The sequence below is a fragment of the Nymphalis io genome, chromosome 21, assembly GCF_905147045.1.
Source record: "Nymphalis io chromosome 21, ilAglIoxx1.1, whole genome shotgun sequence".
Classification (NCBI taxonomy): domain Eukaryota; kingdom Metazoa; phylum Arthropoda; class Insecta; order Lepidoptera; family Nymphalidae; genus Nymphalis; species Nymphalis io.
Window position 1 is genome coordinate 8380276 of NC_065908.1, and position 15091 is coordinate 8395366.

At 34.9% G+C, this 15091-nt stretch overlaps 2 protein-coding genes across 4 annotated transcripts; one reads left to right on the forward strand and one right to left on the reverse strand.

Annotated features, from left to right (window-relative positions):
- Positions 1–289: 289 nt before the first annotated feature.
- On the reverse strand, positions 290–5969 carry LOC126776816 (GPI mannosyltransferase 3). 3 transcript variants are annotated; one of them, XM_050499619.1, is made up of 10 exons: positions 5838–5857; positions 5274–5545; positions 4963–5188; positions 4313–4460; positions 3998–4126; positions 3308–3460; positions 2763–2864; positions 1882–2061; positions 1508–1733; positions 290–663 (listed from the first exon to the last, which is right to left on the reverse strand). In XM_050499619.1, exons 2-10 carry the CDS (start codon positions 5535–5537, stop codon positions 574–576), a joined length of 1518 nt encoding a protein of 505 aa, XP_050355576.1. In that variant the 5' UTR covers positions 5538–5545; positions 5838–5857; the 3' UTR covers positions 290–573. The 3 variants fall into 3 exon arrangements, with proteins under 3 accessions (XP_050355576.1, XP_050355578.1, XP_050355579.1); XM_050499621.1 differs by lacking the exon at positions 5838–5857 and adding an exon at positions 5892–5969 and having other exon boundaries at positions 291–663; XM_050499622.1 differs by having other exon boundaries at positions 291–663; positions 5804–5870.
- A 248-nt stretch (positions 5970–6217) lies between these two features.
- LOC126776777 (centrosomal protein of 97 kDa) lies at positions 6218–14671 on the forward strand. The gene is made up of 15 exons (XM_050499527.1): positions 6218–6525; positions 6594–6751; positions 7156–7300; positions 8034–8149; positions 8383–8582; positions 9388–9471; positions 9912–10068; positions 10373–10451; positions 10872–11048; positions 11303–11864; positions 12388–12509; positions 12772–12857; positions 12930–13037; positions 13379–13452; positions 13981–14671. Exons 1-15 carry the CDS (start codon positions 6522–6524, stop codon positions 14084–14086), a joined length of 2178 nt encoding a protein of 725 aa, XP_050355484.1. The 5' UTR covers positions 6218–6521; the 3' UTR covers positions 14087–14671.
- The last annotated feature ends 420 nt before the right edge of the window (positions 14672–15091 follow it).

The following is a 15091-nucleotide window of genomic DNA, read 5'->3' on the forward strand; positions in this document are numbered from 1 at the left end:
CGGACATCTTGTGAGTAAAAGATAAAATTTTTAATCACAAATTGCGACATGTTAAATTCTAAGCCTAAAAATTTAATAAAATACACCAAAACCAAATGTTTTTTGTCATTTCTAATACTAATATAAACCTATACTAAATCTAAAACTTCCGAGATGTTAAAAATAAAATTATATTTACTGAAAGAAATTACATATAAATAATAATTATATTTTCTATTAAATGTATATATTATAATTAAAGAAATTCAAGAATAATAATGATAAGTAAAAATGCAATTTGAATTTAATGTAAAATGCTTTAAATATGAATAATGAATCATTACACTTAACTACTTACACTATTTTCATTATTGGCAATTTTATCTTTTTTTTTTTTGTATAGTAAACTACCATTTAATAAAATCTACTTAGTCAATAAAAACGTATAGTTGTAAAAAAATCTATTTTGAACATTATACCATCACTGTTCAACCTGATTGTAGTTTGAATAGTAATTAGGTCCAATAAAAAGACCATATCAACTATTCAGGTAAAGAATATTTTACTAACAGTTAAATATTCTCTATACTTCTATCATTGAATAATTTCATCTGTTGTTGCACTCGCTTGTCTTTCTATCTTCTGGTACACTAGCACTTTTTCTCCTACTTCGCCTTCTGGGTACTGGAAAAGTAATAAATAAATTATAATCAAATTTATATACATTTTTTTTTAAATATAGAATAGGAAGGCGGACGAGCATATGGGCCACCGGATGGTAAGTGGTCACCAACACCCATAGACATTGGCATTGTAAGTAATGTTAACCATTTCTTACATCACCAATGCGCCACCAACCTTGGGAACTAAGATGTTATGTCCCTTGTGCCTGTAATTACACTGGCTCACTCACACTTCAAACCGCAACACAACAATACCAAGTACTGCTGTTTTATGGTAGAATATCTGATGAGTGGGTTGTACCAACCCAGACGAGCTTCCACAAAGCTCTACCACCAGTATATATATATATAAAATAAAAACAAATTTACTTACTAAGAGTGCTAAGAGTTACTAACATATATTAGCATATTTATCTATATAATATACTAGATTGCGCACGCGACTTCGCGAGAAGGATGTCGTGTATTATATTAAATGCTTTTTTAGTATTTCCCATGCACAATATTCTTTTCCAATTCTACTCCAAGCAGATGTACTGCCAGTCCACGACAAACATGTAGTTGAAGTCTTTTTAATAATTTTATTATAATTCAATCGTTTATTTTATACAATTAATTGCCTTGTTTAGTCAAGGCTAACTTTAAAGAAAAGTTTATTTACAGTATCACACTACCATGACTCGAAAAGACCAAACAGTCTTTCACTTCTAGCCACTCTGATGTTGGAATTCCAACTCATCCAGCTATGAAAGTGGGAGTAGACAACATCTGTCACAGTTTATTGGCTTTAAGATTAACAAAATGTTGTCAGTATTCTCTCTCTATTATGTTTTTTTATAATATACCTGTGTGTGAGGTAATTCATGTATAAGCTTGTATCCCTCCAGCAGGTCCTTCACTCTGCCTCGCAGCACGTCGAACAACACCACCAGCGAAGGCGTCTGCCTGGTGGAGTACTCCGAGCGCCACCAGCGCTGCGGGTTGTGATAGAACGCTTCGGACTCGTAGACCTGCGCGGCGGCCGGCGGGTCGCATTTGAGGAAGCGGGTTGACACATTCATGTGTAGGTGACTGCAAAATGTTCACTGTTATAAACGGATTCACATATATAAAGAAAATAAAATGTATCTGCTATTCTTTCTTATTCAACTCATTCAACTAAGGTAACCGACAGGACAATTTTTTTTTAGAAAATATAAACAGTGTTTAAATATCTTACCTATACAGAGGAGTGGAGTGGCAAGGCATCATGAACAGGATGGAAGACCGATTATTTGGTAATGCCTCTCTTAGCAGAGGCATCACCTTTAATGTACCACTTTGATGGACCATACCAAAATAAATGCTGGGTACTATATTTCCAATGAGTATGCCAAGAGCCACTGTATATAACTGCCATCTATGAACAAATGTATTTAAGACATAATTATTGTAATAATTGAAATTATTTTATTTGAGCACATTCATTTGAAAAAAATATTCATCTTTCTTTCCATGTTACATATTTACTTATTATATTGGTGTTCTTTCAAAGCGAAGCATTATTACCAGACAATAGATATAACAACTTTGTCATAATAAGATTTCAAATTTTAAAAAGTATGTATTTGTCTTGTTAACTGATATTATATATATATAAAAAACTTTTATAATTGAAATATGAGATGTGAGACAGCGTTTATGTTTAAAGTTATCCCACTTAAAGATTGTTTTACCTTATATAGATAAATAAGTATTAAAGTATAAAATAATTTTGATATATTCCTGTTCTGTAAAAAACATAGAACATTTTTATTTTGAAAATATTAGTTCATTTGGTTTTATTATGACTCTTAAAATTATATTGCGATTATTTTTTTTTTTTTTTTTATAGAATAGGAAGGTGGACGAGCATATGGGCCACCTGATGGTAAGTGGTCACCAAACGCCCTTAGACATTGGCATTGTAAGAAATGTCAACCATCGCTTATAGCCAATGCGCCACCAACCTTGGGAACTAAGATTTTATGTCCCTTGTGCCTGTAATTACACTGGCTCACTCACCCTTCAAACCGGATTTAATATTTAATAATTTAATATGTACAAGAAACCATAGCTTACCTCTTGGCTTTTCTACTCCAGGGCACTATGACATCTTGGATTAAATACAGAAAAATCGGAACCAAAGGCAAAATAAACCGGAATTCCTTGTGCGGTATAAAGCTGCGAACAATTATATTTATCAATTGTCACATTTGTAATACATATTAAAAATAAAGGGATATTGGTCTTAATATATATTATTTTAAAACATTTTCAGAAACTGGTGATTGGTGGACACTTTATATAGAAAACTTTTAGGTTGTACTCTACATAACTATAGAAAATTTTTTTACACAAAATTATATAAATATTTACATATAAAGCATTTTTGCAAGCAAAGTATTTAGATTTACCAAATACATTCCTCCTACTGCTTTGTCAAGCTCATGTTTTTGATCCAAAGATTTTCTTGAAGAGATACTCACTTAACCATAAGACCAACCATTAATTAAATTTTTCTGTAATTTATATTTGTCTTTTCATGTACTACCAAGCACATTTCTATTCAATACCTCTTTATTCGTAGGATTGGAATTTCTTTATATTAATATATAGAAAAATACCTGTGTACTGCAATATGCAGGGAAGCGGCCGCTAACAGGACCAGTCCAATTCTATTTTCTTTTGGCCTTTGGGCTATTGATACGATTGACCATAATAATGGGACAATATTAATACCAAGTACTGCCGGAAGACCTTGTAATAAGTACCAATGCCTAAAATTAAATAAAATGAAAAATATAGTTTTGATTGTCTGAACAATATTTATAAACTATAGATTATTTATTTTACATGATTCTTATAATTGTATTACTAAAGCAGAGATGACCCAGTGGTAAGAACACGTGAATCTTAACCGTTGATCGTAGGTCCAAACTGGGTAAGCACCACTGAATTTTCATGTGCTTAATTTGTCATCATAATTCATCTCGTGCTCTACGGTGAAGGAAAACATCGTGAGGAAACCTGCATGTGTCTAATTTCAATGAAATTCTGCCACATGTGTATTCTACTAACCCGCATTGGAGCAGCGTGGTAGAATAAGCTCCAAACCTTCTCCTCAAGGAGAGGAGAGGAGGCCTTTAGTCCAGCAGTGGGACATTCACTGGCTGATATGGTTAAGTTTATGGTATTATTAAATACAATATAGACGCATTTTTATTGAAGTACATCCAAATAATTTATAAGATTAAAAATTTATAAAAAAAATATTATTATTTTCAAATATATATATAAGCATAAATAAAACTCACCATGGATGCTTGCCATAGAAAGAGGAAATGTTTTGAAGCACATTAAACTTGAAGAATTCCCAGGGAGTGATGATCAGTCTACCATAAAAGTATGAGTCCAGAGCCACTAAAGCTCCACCCGATAGAACTCTGAAACACAGAAAATGTTCACTATAGCTTTTCGTTATTTATTCATTCACAATATACATCTACACAATTTTTTTGACTGTCAGAGATTATTAACAAACTTTAACATGAAAATTTATATTTAAAAGTTAGTTTAATTTAGGCAAATCTTAAGTTTAATAAAAAGTTGTTTTAAATGTGTCAATTTACACAATAGGCATGTAGGTTCTTAAAAGAAGCTTGAGTCGTCCCTGTCTGGTTGTCATGACATTGTAAACTCCGAGAACTAGCCATATTGGAGCTGATGTCGGTCGCACAAACACTGACAAACAAGCCAGCCATATCCAGTTATTGTTTTCTGAAATTAAGCAATAAATTATTTATATACTTCCCATCACATTAACACACAGAAATATATCTAAAGTACATTTGGTCAATTTGTTTAGTATACATAAAAAAAGATAAAAGCAAAGTAACATATTGAAAACAAGATATAACAAGTATTGTCAATAAAAATAAAATAAGCTACAATATTATTCCTGCATTTTAAATATTATTTAAATACAATCTAAATTTAAATAAGCTCAGCTGCGTGTTTCTGGTTTTATGTTATTATCATTTTTTGTACTAACATCAAATTACTAGTTCAGTATATCTAATTATGTATAAGGAAAAATTAATTAAAATATTGATATAATTCAGACTTAAATTCAATAAAGTATTCTTACTTTTTATATATATTTTATATGCATTTATATACGATTAAATCTTAAATTTTTGTTTCCTTATAAATGTTGATTATTTTATAATCATGATGAATGATGATGAAATAACTTTTATAATCATGATGAAAAACATACCATTTTCGTAATAACCAAGTTTTCCCGCTTTAAATGGGAAGATGGACATTGCAATGGCCACCAGAGCAGTTTCCAAGGTCTGCAGAAGAGTCCTACTAGATGTATAGAACCAAAACCAAGATGATAAAATTAAAAACAGTGCCCATTTTCTCTTGCCAGTCCATTTATAAAAGCTATAATCTGCTGCAGTACTTATAATAGCTTGTAAGATGCGTGGCAACAAAACCTTAAAAAAAATATATATACATATATCAATGGCAACTTATTTTTATCATTTTTCCTTTATTGGTATTTACAAAAAAAAAACTTACCACTGCATCCACATAATCAAGTCCAGTGAACTTAAGAATCGTGTATAAAACTGCTACAATGCTTGGGTATAAGTAGCTTCTTATGCCTTTCTGCCACTCCCAGGTTAGTGCTCCGTAGCCGAATGCATGTTTGTGCGCTACCTCCAAAGTCTGCCAGTACTCGTCAGGCACATACCAGGTTTGCACCAAAAAAACGGATAGAATACGCACTGCTAATATTCCCAACACAACCTGCGCGGGCCTCAGGCCCTTTGCCAAAACCATTCTCCCGCCTAAAAGAGGTTACATAGTATCAGCTATAAATAGACCCTTAAAACGTGCCTGGCTTTTTAACTATTTATGAATTTTACAATATATTTTGTTATTTTATAGCTATAAATAATAAAGTCTAATTAGAATTTCCTTAAACCGCTATAAAAGGAGAAAATAAGTCGATCCAAAAAAATGTCAACTAAAGCGTCCTTTTTAATTAAGGATAAAGCTGAATGAATAGCTCCATTAAAATTATTTGTAATTGTTTATAATGTAACCTTAGTTAGTTTAAACCTAGTCTGCTATATTTACTTATTATTCTTTTGCAACAAAAACAAATATTCCGTAATATTAACTAACACTAACCTCACCACAACTACACCGCTGCTGTAAAACGTAGTGTTGTCCACACTTCGGGGCTCAGTTGCTATAAAAATTGAGACTATTTAAGCTTAATTATTGAGCTGTAGAAAACTGGAGATTTTACGATAAAAGAAATAATTTAAATTAATATTTTACATTTTTAATTTATTATTTACATTAGTTTGCTTATTTTCAAATTAGAATTGAGATTTCATTTTCAATATTAAACAAGTGCTATGTTGTATGAATGTCGCCACTCGCCATTACCATTTACCATAAGCCAATCTTATCTTATGTCATGTCAGGTCGGTTCCAAAACTAATCAAGGATCAAGATGTAATTTTTAAGCTTGTTACTAAGGCGTGTCGAAAATAAAATTATATATTAATTAAATATTCTATTCCATTTCATGATAAATATCATTTACATTTATTAACCTCATTTTTAAAGAAAATTATATTATTTACGCTATAATACTATGTAAAAAATTGATACAAATTTAAATCAATCTTTCATTGACAATTACTCGAAGTTTGTTTTGGTGTTCGGAACGTTAATTTACGAATGTTGATTTTTATGGAAATCTAACATTAGGATTATTTAAAATCAAAACATGCTAAAGATTTGTTAAAAATGGGTAAGTAGATATTTTAAGACGGGTTTGTTAACTAAATTTGTTTCTTATAACCGCTCATTTTGTTGTAGTTGATTCTAACAACGAGACGCTTGATTTGTCGAGGCGTGGGCTAAAGAAAATAGAGAAAGCGCCTCCGGAAGAATCAAAACCTATCATCAGTTTAATTCTTGACCAAAATGAACTTCAGCGCTTGGATAACATCGATTCCTACAGTCGAATTGAAAACGTAATATGCTTTTTATAGTAATATTTGATTAATCACATCGTCGATTTTTTATTAATCTCACTGGTGTGTAAATTAATGAGGCTATAATTAATTATTCAATCATCTGCCAAGCATAATGCAAGTCAATCATACAACAAACATGCAAAATAAAACATTTACATACAGTGCATATATTATTTAAAACAATATTTCTTTAAAAGTTATAATTCCGAAACCAAATACCAAAATAGCTGTTATTTAAAATAGATACACTTATAATATGTAAACTTGCCTGTATAGCCTTTGCTATGCTTTGCTTAAAAAAAAATCAAGCAACAGATACAGCTAAGCTTAAATTATTTCAATTCAAATTGGAAATTTATTAATAACATCATGTCACTTATTGGTGTTGTAATTTATTTTAGCTGTCAATATGCAATAATTTTCTCGTCCGTATGCATGGAGTGTCCAGACTGACCAACATTCGCACTCTTGCTCTCAACAACAATGGGATTTTACAAATAGAAGGCCTGAAAGACATGCTATATTTGAAAGTGTTGCAGTTAGCAGGTGAGATAAATTTCTAATTCCTAATCAGACTGGTATTTTATATGGGAGAGTGATTGTCTGTTGTTTGTTACCTCATTACAACTAAACTAATCTTAATAAAATTTGATACAGAGATGATTTGGACCCTAGACAAGGACAGGCATAGTAATTGTGGGATTTATAGGAAAATGTGAATTTTTTTTTGTGTGTGTGGAAGTTTTGCCTGGGTTAAATTTGTATTTCCATGGAATAATATACAAAGCTATACCTTTTTCTTCCTGATGAATTTTTAGAAAATACCCGAGAATAGTTTTAAGTTATGATAATGATCTGCTTATATACTTTGACAAATATGAACATAAACTATAAGTTATTATTACTGTTGATAGACTGAACTTGTTTAAATGAAATAAAGACTAAACTCTACCCTGGAATACTTCCAAATAAAATAATCAAATTACTTTTTCTAATTTGTTGTCACTTTCAAGATTACCCCAGATAGACAGACATACAAGGAAACTAGTATTTAATTTGATTTTGGTTACTTGCGAGTAGCCACATTCACTTTAAAACGGGAATTTTTTTTTTGGAAATGCAGATAGATCTGTCAATTTTATTTGCTTGGGTTTTACAAATAAAATTTGACGTCATGTGTATCCAAACTCCTCTAAAAACATTCTCCTCAACAAGGGACGATATTCTGCCTGTGGGAAATTTTAAGACTGTTACTTTTTATTATATGTTTTTTTTAAAGGTAATAACATCAAGTCAATAGAACATCTGAACCACAACATTCATTTAGAACACTTGGATCTCTCCAACAATCAGATATCATTTATAGCTGATATATCTTATCTGAAAGATTTAAAGGTAAATCTATTTCCACATATAGACTTAAATACATATATCAATCAAAACTAATTGAAACAAATTTTTATTAAACTCTGTCTCTTAGACTGAATCATCATTTAACAAGATTATTTTTAATGTAAAGCTACCATTAGTTTTGTATGTATTTCTACCGAGATGCACCAACAAGAAACTCTGTAGTTACTCATTTTTATAAATCATATACATGTAATAATCAATGAGCTACATTCCAGCATCTCAACTTGGAACGTAACCGCATAATGGACATGCGGCAGTGCGAGCGCTACCTGCCTACTCAGCTCACGCATCTGGGGCTCGCTCACAACAATATCCAGGACCTGAATGAAGTGTCTCACCTGGTGCACCTGAGCCAACTGGATAGTTTCACCATGCAAGGCAATCCCTGTGTCGCAATGGCTGGAAAGGATAAGCTGTATCCTTCGAATATTTTTTTATTATAAATATTGTTTTAGCTAAAATTAAACAAGCAGGTGCATAAAAAATTAAATCAATCAAAATGTGAGTAAAAAAGATACACCAAAGGGGCAGACAGGCGCAGAAAAAAAAAAAAAAAAAATGACAATATGTCTGTGGAGGTTTGTTTATTTCAGAAAAAAAAATATATAGTAGATATACATTTATTATTATTTTACTTGTTGTTAGGGCATTGTGCTAGCCCTTCTGGGTACGTACCACCCACTCATCACATATTCTACCAATATTGTTGTGTTCCATTTTCATTAGCTCGCTGATCCTTGAATGAGCCAGTGTAACTGCAGACACAAGGGACATAACATTTTATTTTGCAGAGGTTGGCTGCGCATTGGTAATGTAAAGAACGTTTTATATTTCTTACAGCGCCAATGGTTATGGGTCGTGACCACTTTCTATCTAGTGGCCCAATCAACAGCCGACCTATTCTATAAATGAGAAATTTTATGGTTTTGACTGAAGACTGTAGCTTCTAATGCGAACAAACATCATTGAGTTTTCATGTGATAATAATTCACTCACTCACTCAAGCTCGGCTGTGAAGGTAAACATTGTGACATAAGATTTTGTTGGATGTAATTCTGCCATAATTGAAATCAGCGTTCCGCTATAAGCTCTAAGCCTTCTTTTCAAATAGTTAACATTTTCAGGTTGTTTGTCAGGTAATCTATGACATATGTATATGGTACATTAGTATGTATATTTTTATGCTATTGTATATTAATTTTCTTAATGTAAAACAACAGTGGCTTCGATTATCGTCCCTTCGTTCTCAATTGGATAATGAGCGTTAAATCAATCGACGGATTCATAGTGAGCGCTATAGAGAGGTAAGTTGTGAAGTACCTTTTTTTATTTTTATTTTTTTAACGCTGGAAAAACGCGTTACGCGTTTCCCCCACGGTGGGGGGCAGTATGTGGGGTAAACCAGCGGTACCCTTTCCATCTTAACGAGGGGCGCTCCGGGATCGCTTTCGCATGCTACCGTGACGAAGTTGTAAAGTACCTGCTAGAGATTGTATCACACATTTTTATTTTATTTGATAATCAGTCTTCTGTCCCGAAGGTTGCCTTGCATTGGTAAGGGTTAACGATAAGGGTCGCCTGTTGCAGCTCATGCAACTTTTGTAAATCTGATTTTATATTTTAAGTCTTGGTATGCAATAAAGAATATTATATAAATAAATAACGGTGAAGTAATATACTACTGAGAGATTGTAAATTGATTGGGTCCCGGCAGTTAGGGTATCATACTATTTCTGGTCCGCAGCCTGAAGGCGGAGTGGCTGTACAGCCAGGGCAAGGGCCGGCACTTCCACCCGGGCCAGCAGCGCGAGCTGTGCGAGTACCTCGCCGCCAGCTGCCCGCTCACCGCCGACGCGCTGGAGACGGAAGACCAGCGGAAGTTGCGCCTCATCCTCAGCAAGGTAAGGCTTGTAGCACAATCGCCAAATATTTAAACTAAAAAATAAATAAACATACTAGTGGAATTGGTAAATTTATCATAGACATTTGTGTAACTTCTGAATAAGAAGGAAAAGATGTAGGTTTAGTCATATTTACTTGGTACCATCGTAATTTGGAACTCATTAAAAGTATATAACGTACTAACTTTGTAACGTATATAAAATCATTCGTTTACGAATCCCGGATGAAAACTGCAATTTGTTGGATGAAATTGATCCCTTGTATTATATTACTTAATGTGTATCTAAATATTACTACCGGCAGGCTCAGCATCATCAACAACAGCTTAAAGATCAAAACCACAGCCCGGTGAAGTCTAGAATACAATCGCCGAGGATGCAGTGTAAGTCATGGACTAAAGCATATATTAATAATTAAAAAAGTTCTACTCGAAAACTGCTCGTAATGATGAATATTTGTAATTGAATGTTGTCTTCCTTTTGACTGGTGGTAGAGCTTTGTGCAAGCTGGACTGGATTGGTACCACCCACTCATCAGATATTCTACCGCAAAACAGCAGTACTTAATATTGTTGTGTTCCGGTTCGAAGGGTGAGTGAGCCAGTGTAATTACAGGCACAAGGGACATAAAATCTTAGTTCCCAAGGTTGGTGGCGCATTGGTGATGTAAGCGATGGTTAACATTTCTTACAATGCCAATGTCTATGGGCGTCGGTGACCGCTTACCATCTCACTTACCAGGTGTCAGCTCGTCCGCCTTTCTATTCTATAAAAAAAAGTACAAGTGCAGTGTGTACCCGCAGCGCGGATATCGCAGCGGCACGTGGGCCGGTCGCCGGACCGCCTGAGCTCCAGCTTCCACGCCGCGCTGGCGCACAAGGGCTCGCCCTCGCACGTCATGTCCGCGTCGTACTCCGGGGAGCTGCCGGCGCACCCGCCCTCCACCTTCGACAGCCCGCAGCACTCCGAGCGCCGCGCAGGTACGCTGGTCGCGGGGCGCCGCGAGGAATTTGACGACTCCAATCCTTTAAGCACGGCAGTACTTAGCTTGACCCCATCCCGGTGGGTCCATGGGCTTTGCTGTCTTATCAGATTAGCCGAGAAAATTAATGTGTACTTTAGTTTGCGTATATTTGTACTTTTGCACTTTAATATAAACGTATTATCCTTTAAAGTATTTTAATTTTATTTTTATATTTCATTTATAAACCAAAAACTCTGATTTATTTTCCAGAATGTCAAACAGCAGCACAGACTAAGCCTGTAAATCAATCTCTGGAAGCCGCTTCGAAAATGGTCCCGGTACCGGAATCCTTGATGAGCCCCGACTACCAGGACCCCATCTATGACATTCAAAAAACCATACCCAAATGTACCAACTCTGCTAACAGTGTGTCCAACACGTCCTCGCAGTCGAGCAACAGCAGTATTAATGAGGAAAGGAGACAAACGATCGGTAAAAACTTCAAAGGTTCGCCAAAGCTTACGAAGAGTGCGACCTCCTCCCCTAAGTTAAGGTCGAAAATTGAACGAAAAGGTAGTCTCTCGAAAGTGGACGTGAAAAACGAAAAAAGGATGAACGGCTTGAGTGACCGAGAAGACAATATCGACCCAGATAAGCTGGAAGTGATAAAACTCGCGTCGAATCAGAGGCGTCAGAAGAAGATGAGCGTGGAGACGATGGCGGCCGTCACTATACAGAAGATGTGGAGGGGTTATAGAAGTAGGAACCTGAATAAGGATACTTTGAGGATACTTCATGCGATTCAAGCTGCGCGAGCGAGACAACACATACAGTAAGTCACATACTTATATAATATATAAAATTATTAGGTAATATTCTTAAAATTATTTAAACATAAATAATTTTTATTTATTCATTTCGTTCGCAAAACTGGATACAATAAATAAGGTATCCCACTAGATGCAAACGCAGCATGCAAAAATATAAAAGTGACTAACTCACTAGCGGAATAGAATCACATTGAATAATATACTAATATTGCATAATATTACATTTCAATTAATCTGTAAAAAAAATAATAATAAGAAAAAGTATATCTCATGATAAATTTGCAAAATGAGGATTGGAGTCTATATTTTAATGAGGCAACACAACCAAAGAAGATAGCAATTGTTGTCAACATCGTATATAATATAAAATTATAATCATATATGTTTCCAATTTGTATAATAAAAACTTAAAGGATATCGGAAATTCCGAAATATACATAAATATATGACATTGAACGCAGCTAGTTTTTAGTTATAAAATTGACAGATAATCATCTCATGCATATTTTTTATTGTATTTTAAAGGCGTCTGACGTGCGATATGGAAGCGACGAAAGCCGCGTTAGAGAGCGAGAGGAAAATACAGCAATTGCAGATGCAGGCGATCAACGCGCTCTGGAAAAAAGTATCCACCTTGCAGAGTACTGGTAAATGTTATTGAAACTATTATTTGTTTGGTTATAGTCAACGTAGCCCAGTGGCTAGAACGTGTGATTGTAGAACAAAGAATCCGGGTAAAAATCAATGTATTTCAATATCTTTATAATAATTCATTTCATGCTCGGCGGTAAACGAAAACATCCAACATGCTTCCACATGGATATACATGCAGTGAACCATTGTTTTCCGCAAGCGGGGGCCTTTAACCGGCAGTTTGACAGTTACTATACTCCTCTGTGTTCATTTCAGATCCTAAGAACAGAGCGTCAGAGTCAGAAGATAACTCGGAAGCCCTGCGGCACCTCACGGAGACGTGCGTGTCACTACAGGCCCAGGTGACGGATAAAGCACGCTAGCCGCCGCTGTGCTCGCTCGCGAGGAGCTTTGTACATGTGCCGTGTCCGCAGGTGTCGGAGCTGCAGGGCTGCGTGCGCGAGGTGCTGCGCGCCGTGAGCCGCGCGCGCGCGCAGCCCGCCGCCACGCAGACCGACATCAGCGCCGTGCTCACGCCGCAGGTACCGCGCTGTCGCATGTGTGGCGCACGCGTGGCGCACGTGTGGCGCACGCTCACGTGTGCGTAAATTAGCCAAGGGCCTATGACGAGCGAGCTGGTGTAGTACTAAATTGTTAACGGACGCGCTGACACCGAGCGATAACACTGAATCGGTTTTATACCCCCGCCACTCGCGCAATAGATCGCTTGATTCCTAGGTCCGTAGTCCGGCCATTACTCGCTCGGGCCTTTCGCGCTATTATTATACGTTTGACACTTCACGCCCGTCGTCGCACCGCGCTAGGCCGTCGCGGTACGTAACGCGACCGCCCGCTTACTGATCTCTGTGTGTGTGTGTGTCAGGAGGAGCGCTGCGGTTGGCTGCGTCGCCCGCAGTCGCTGGCGTTGTCGGCGTCTGCGTCGCGAGCCGAGCGCACGTGAGTCGCTCACCTTACACTCACTTCATCGAAACATTTGTATTCCTCTTGCAAAAAAAAAACATTTAAAATTTGTGAATTTTTATAAATCCTATTTTTTGTATGATATTGTTTGTTAATTAATAAAAAATGTCATACAAAAAATTAATAATAAAAAAAAACATAATTTTTTTATCAGTAACAGTAACAGCCTGTAAATGTCCCACTGCTGGGCTAAGGCCTCCTCTCCCTTTTTGAGGAGAAGGTTTTGGAGCTTATTCCACCACGCTGCTCCAATGCGGGTTGGCGGAATACAAATGTGGCAGACTTTCGGTGAAATTATATACATGCAGGTTTCCTCACGATGTTTTCCTTAACCGAAAAGAACGAGATGAATTATAAACAGAAATTAAGCACATACAAATCAAGAGGTGCTTGCCCGGGTTTGAACCCACGTTCATCGGTTAAGATTCACGCGTTCTTACCTTTTATTTATCAATCGGTTTCGATTGATAATATTTCATATTTAATATATTGTACTATTTCTAGCGATAAACCTACTGAAGTTGACAACATAGACATTGAGCGAACGGAGTCAGTCATAGAAGAGCCCTGCATAGAGAACCACAAGGAACGGGAAATAATTACCGACTGATGCTATTACACGCTTTTATTGCTTCAGCACTACGGTCCAGTGTCGCATGCATAGCTTTAACAATATGACTTTAATGTCACAACGCCCACTCTTATGCTAAAGCCGAGTCACTTAAAACTATATCTACCCTTTTCTTTTATACTAGAAAATTTAAAGAAGAAAAGGATAGCGATAGATTTTTAAAGAACGTTTCATAAGGAAAATACGCAGTTATACAACGAGCTTATTTATATTTCACGCACTGTTTTTGAAAAACATAATATTTCGGAAGCAAATCGTTGTTTGGTAAAATTAAATTATTTTAATTTATTATTTGTCTGTGATTTGAATACGAAAAGACAGAAAAAGACAAAAGCTTAAATTATTTTTATATTCTTTTTAGGTATGCTGTCGAATAGTTCTTTCTAAATTATCAACGTGTTTGAATTATATTTAAATGTTGCCAGTGTCGGAGTTAGTGTTTAGCAAAATAAGTTTTTCGTATCTTATTTATTTGTATTTCACAAAAAGCTTTTTATATCATTTAGGTAAACTTCATGACAATAGTTTTAGTTATTTATTTATTTTATTATTGTAAGTAATAACCAAAAAAAAAAACAAAAATCTCATTATGTTATCGCTTATATTTTTTTTACTGATTACTCTTAAAAAATAACGTAACTTACAATCATTCTAATATTCAGAAGAATTTGTTTCGGTTTTTCACGGTAACACAGTCGTTAATTTTGTAACTTAAATGTAGCATTTAATAAATTAAAACGATTAATTAAGTTTAAACCTTATATACATTGTAATTAAGTTGAAATGTGATTAGTCTCTAACTAAACATGTATTAAATAGAAAATGTAATATTTAAACACATATCTTACAATCATAAAACAAAGACGGTTCTGTAATGTCTATAATAATGTGGAAATGTTTTATTAAACAAATATAAAATTTATAATTATAATCAGCCAGTATATTACAGATATTTTTTTAATCCTTCAGGATGGTTTTTTTTAA

What these genes read in the sequence shown, in the direction of transcription:
- LOC126776816 (XM_050499619.1), bottom strand. Translation starts at nt 5,537, where the DNA reads ATGGTTTTGGCAAAGGGCCTGAGGCCCGCGCAGGTTGTGTTGGGAATA. An exon ending in CTGCATATTGCAGTACACAG is followed by an intron (nt 2,865 to 3,307) that starts GTATTTTTCTAT and finishes AATTGTTCGCAG; the next exon opens with CTTTATACCGCACAAGGAAT. An exon ending in ATGAATTACCTCACACACAG is followed by an intron (nt 664 to 1,507) that starts GTATATTATAAA and finishes TTACTTTTCCAG; the next exon opens with TACCCAGAAGGCGAAGTAGG.
- LOC126776777 (XM_050499527.1), top strand. An exon ending in GAAAGTGTTGCAGTTAGCAG is followed by an intron (nt 7,301 to 8,033) that starts GTGAGATAAATT and finishes TTTTTTTTAAAG; the next exon opens with GTAATAACATCAAGTCAATA. An exon ending in GCACTCCGAGCGCCGCGCAG is followed by an intron (nt 11,049 to 11,302) that starts GTACGCTGGTCG and finishes TTTATTTTCCAG; the next exon opens with AATGTCAAACAGCAGCACAG.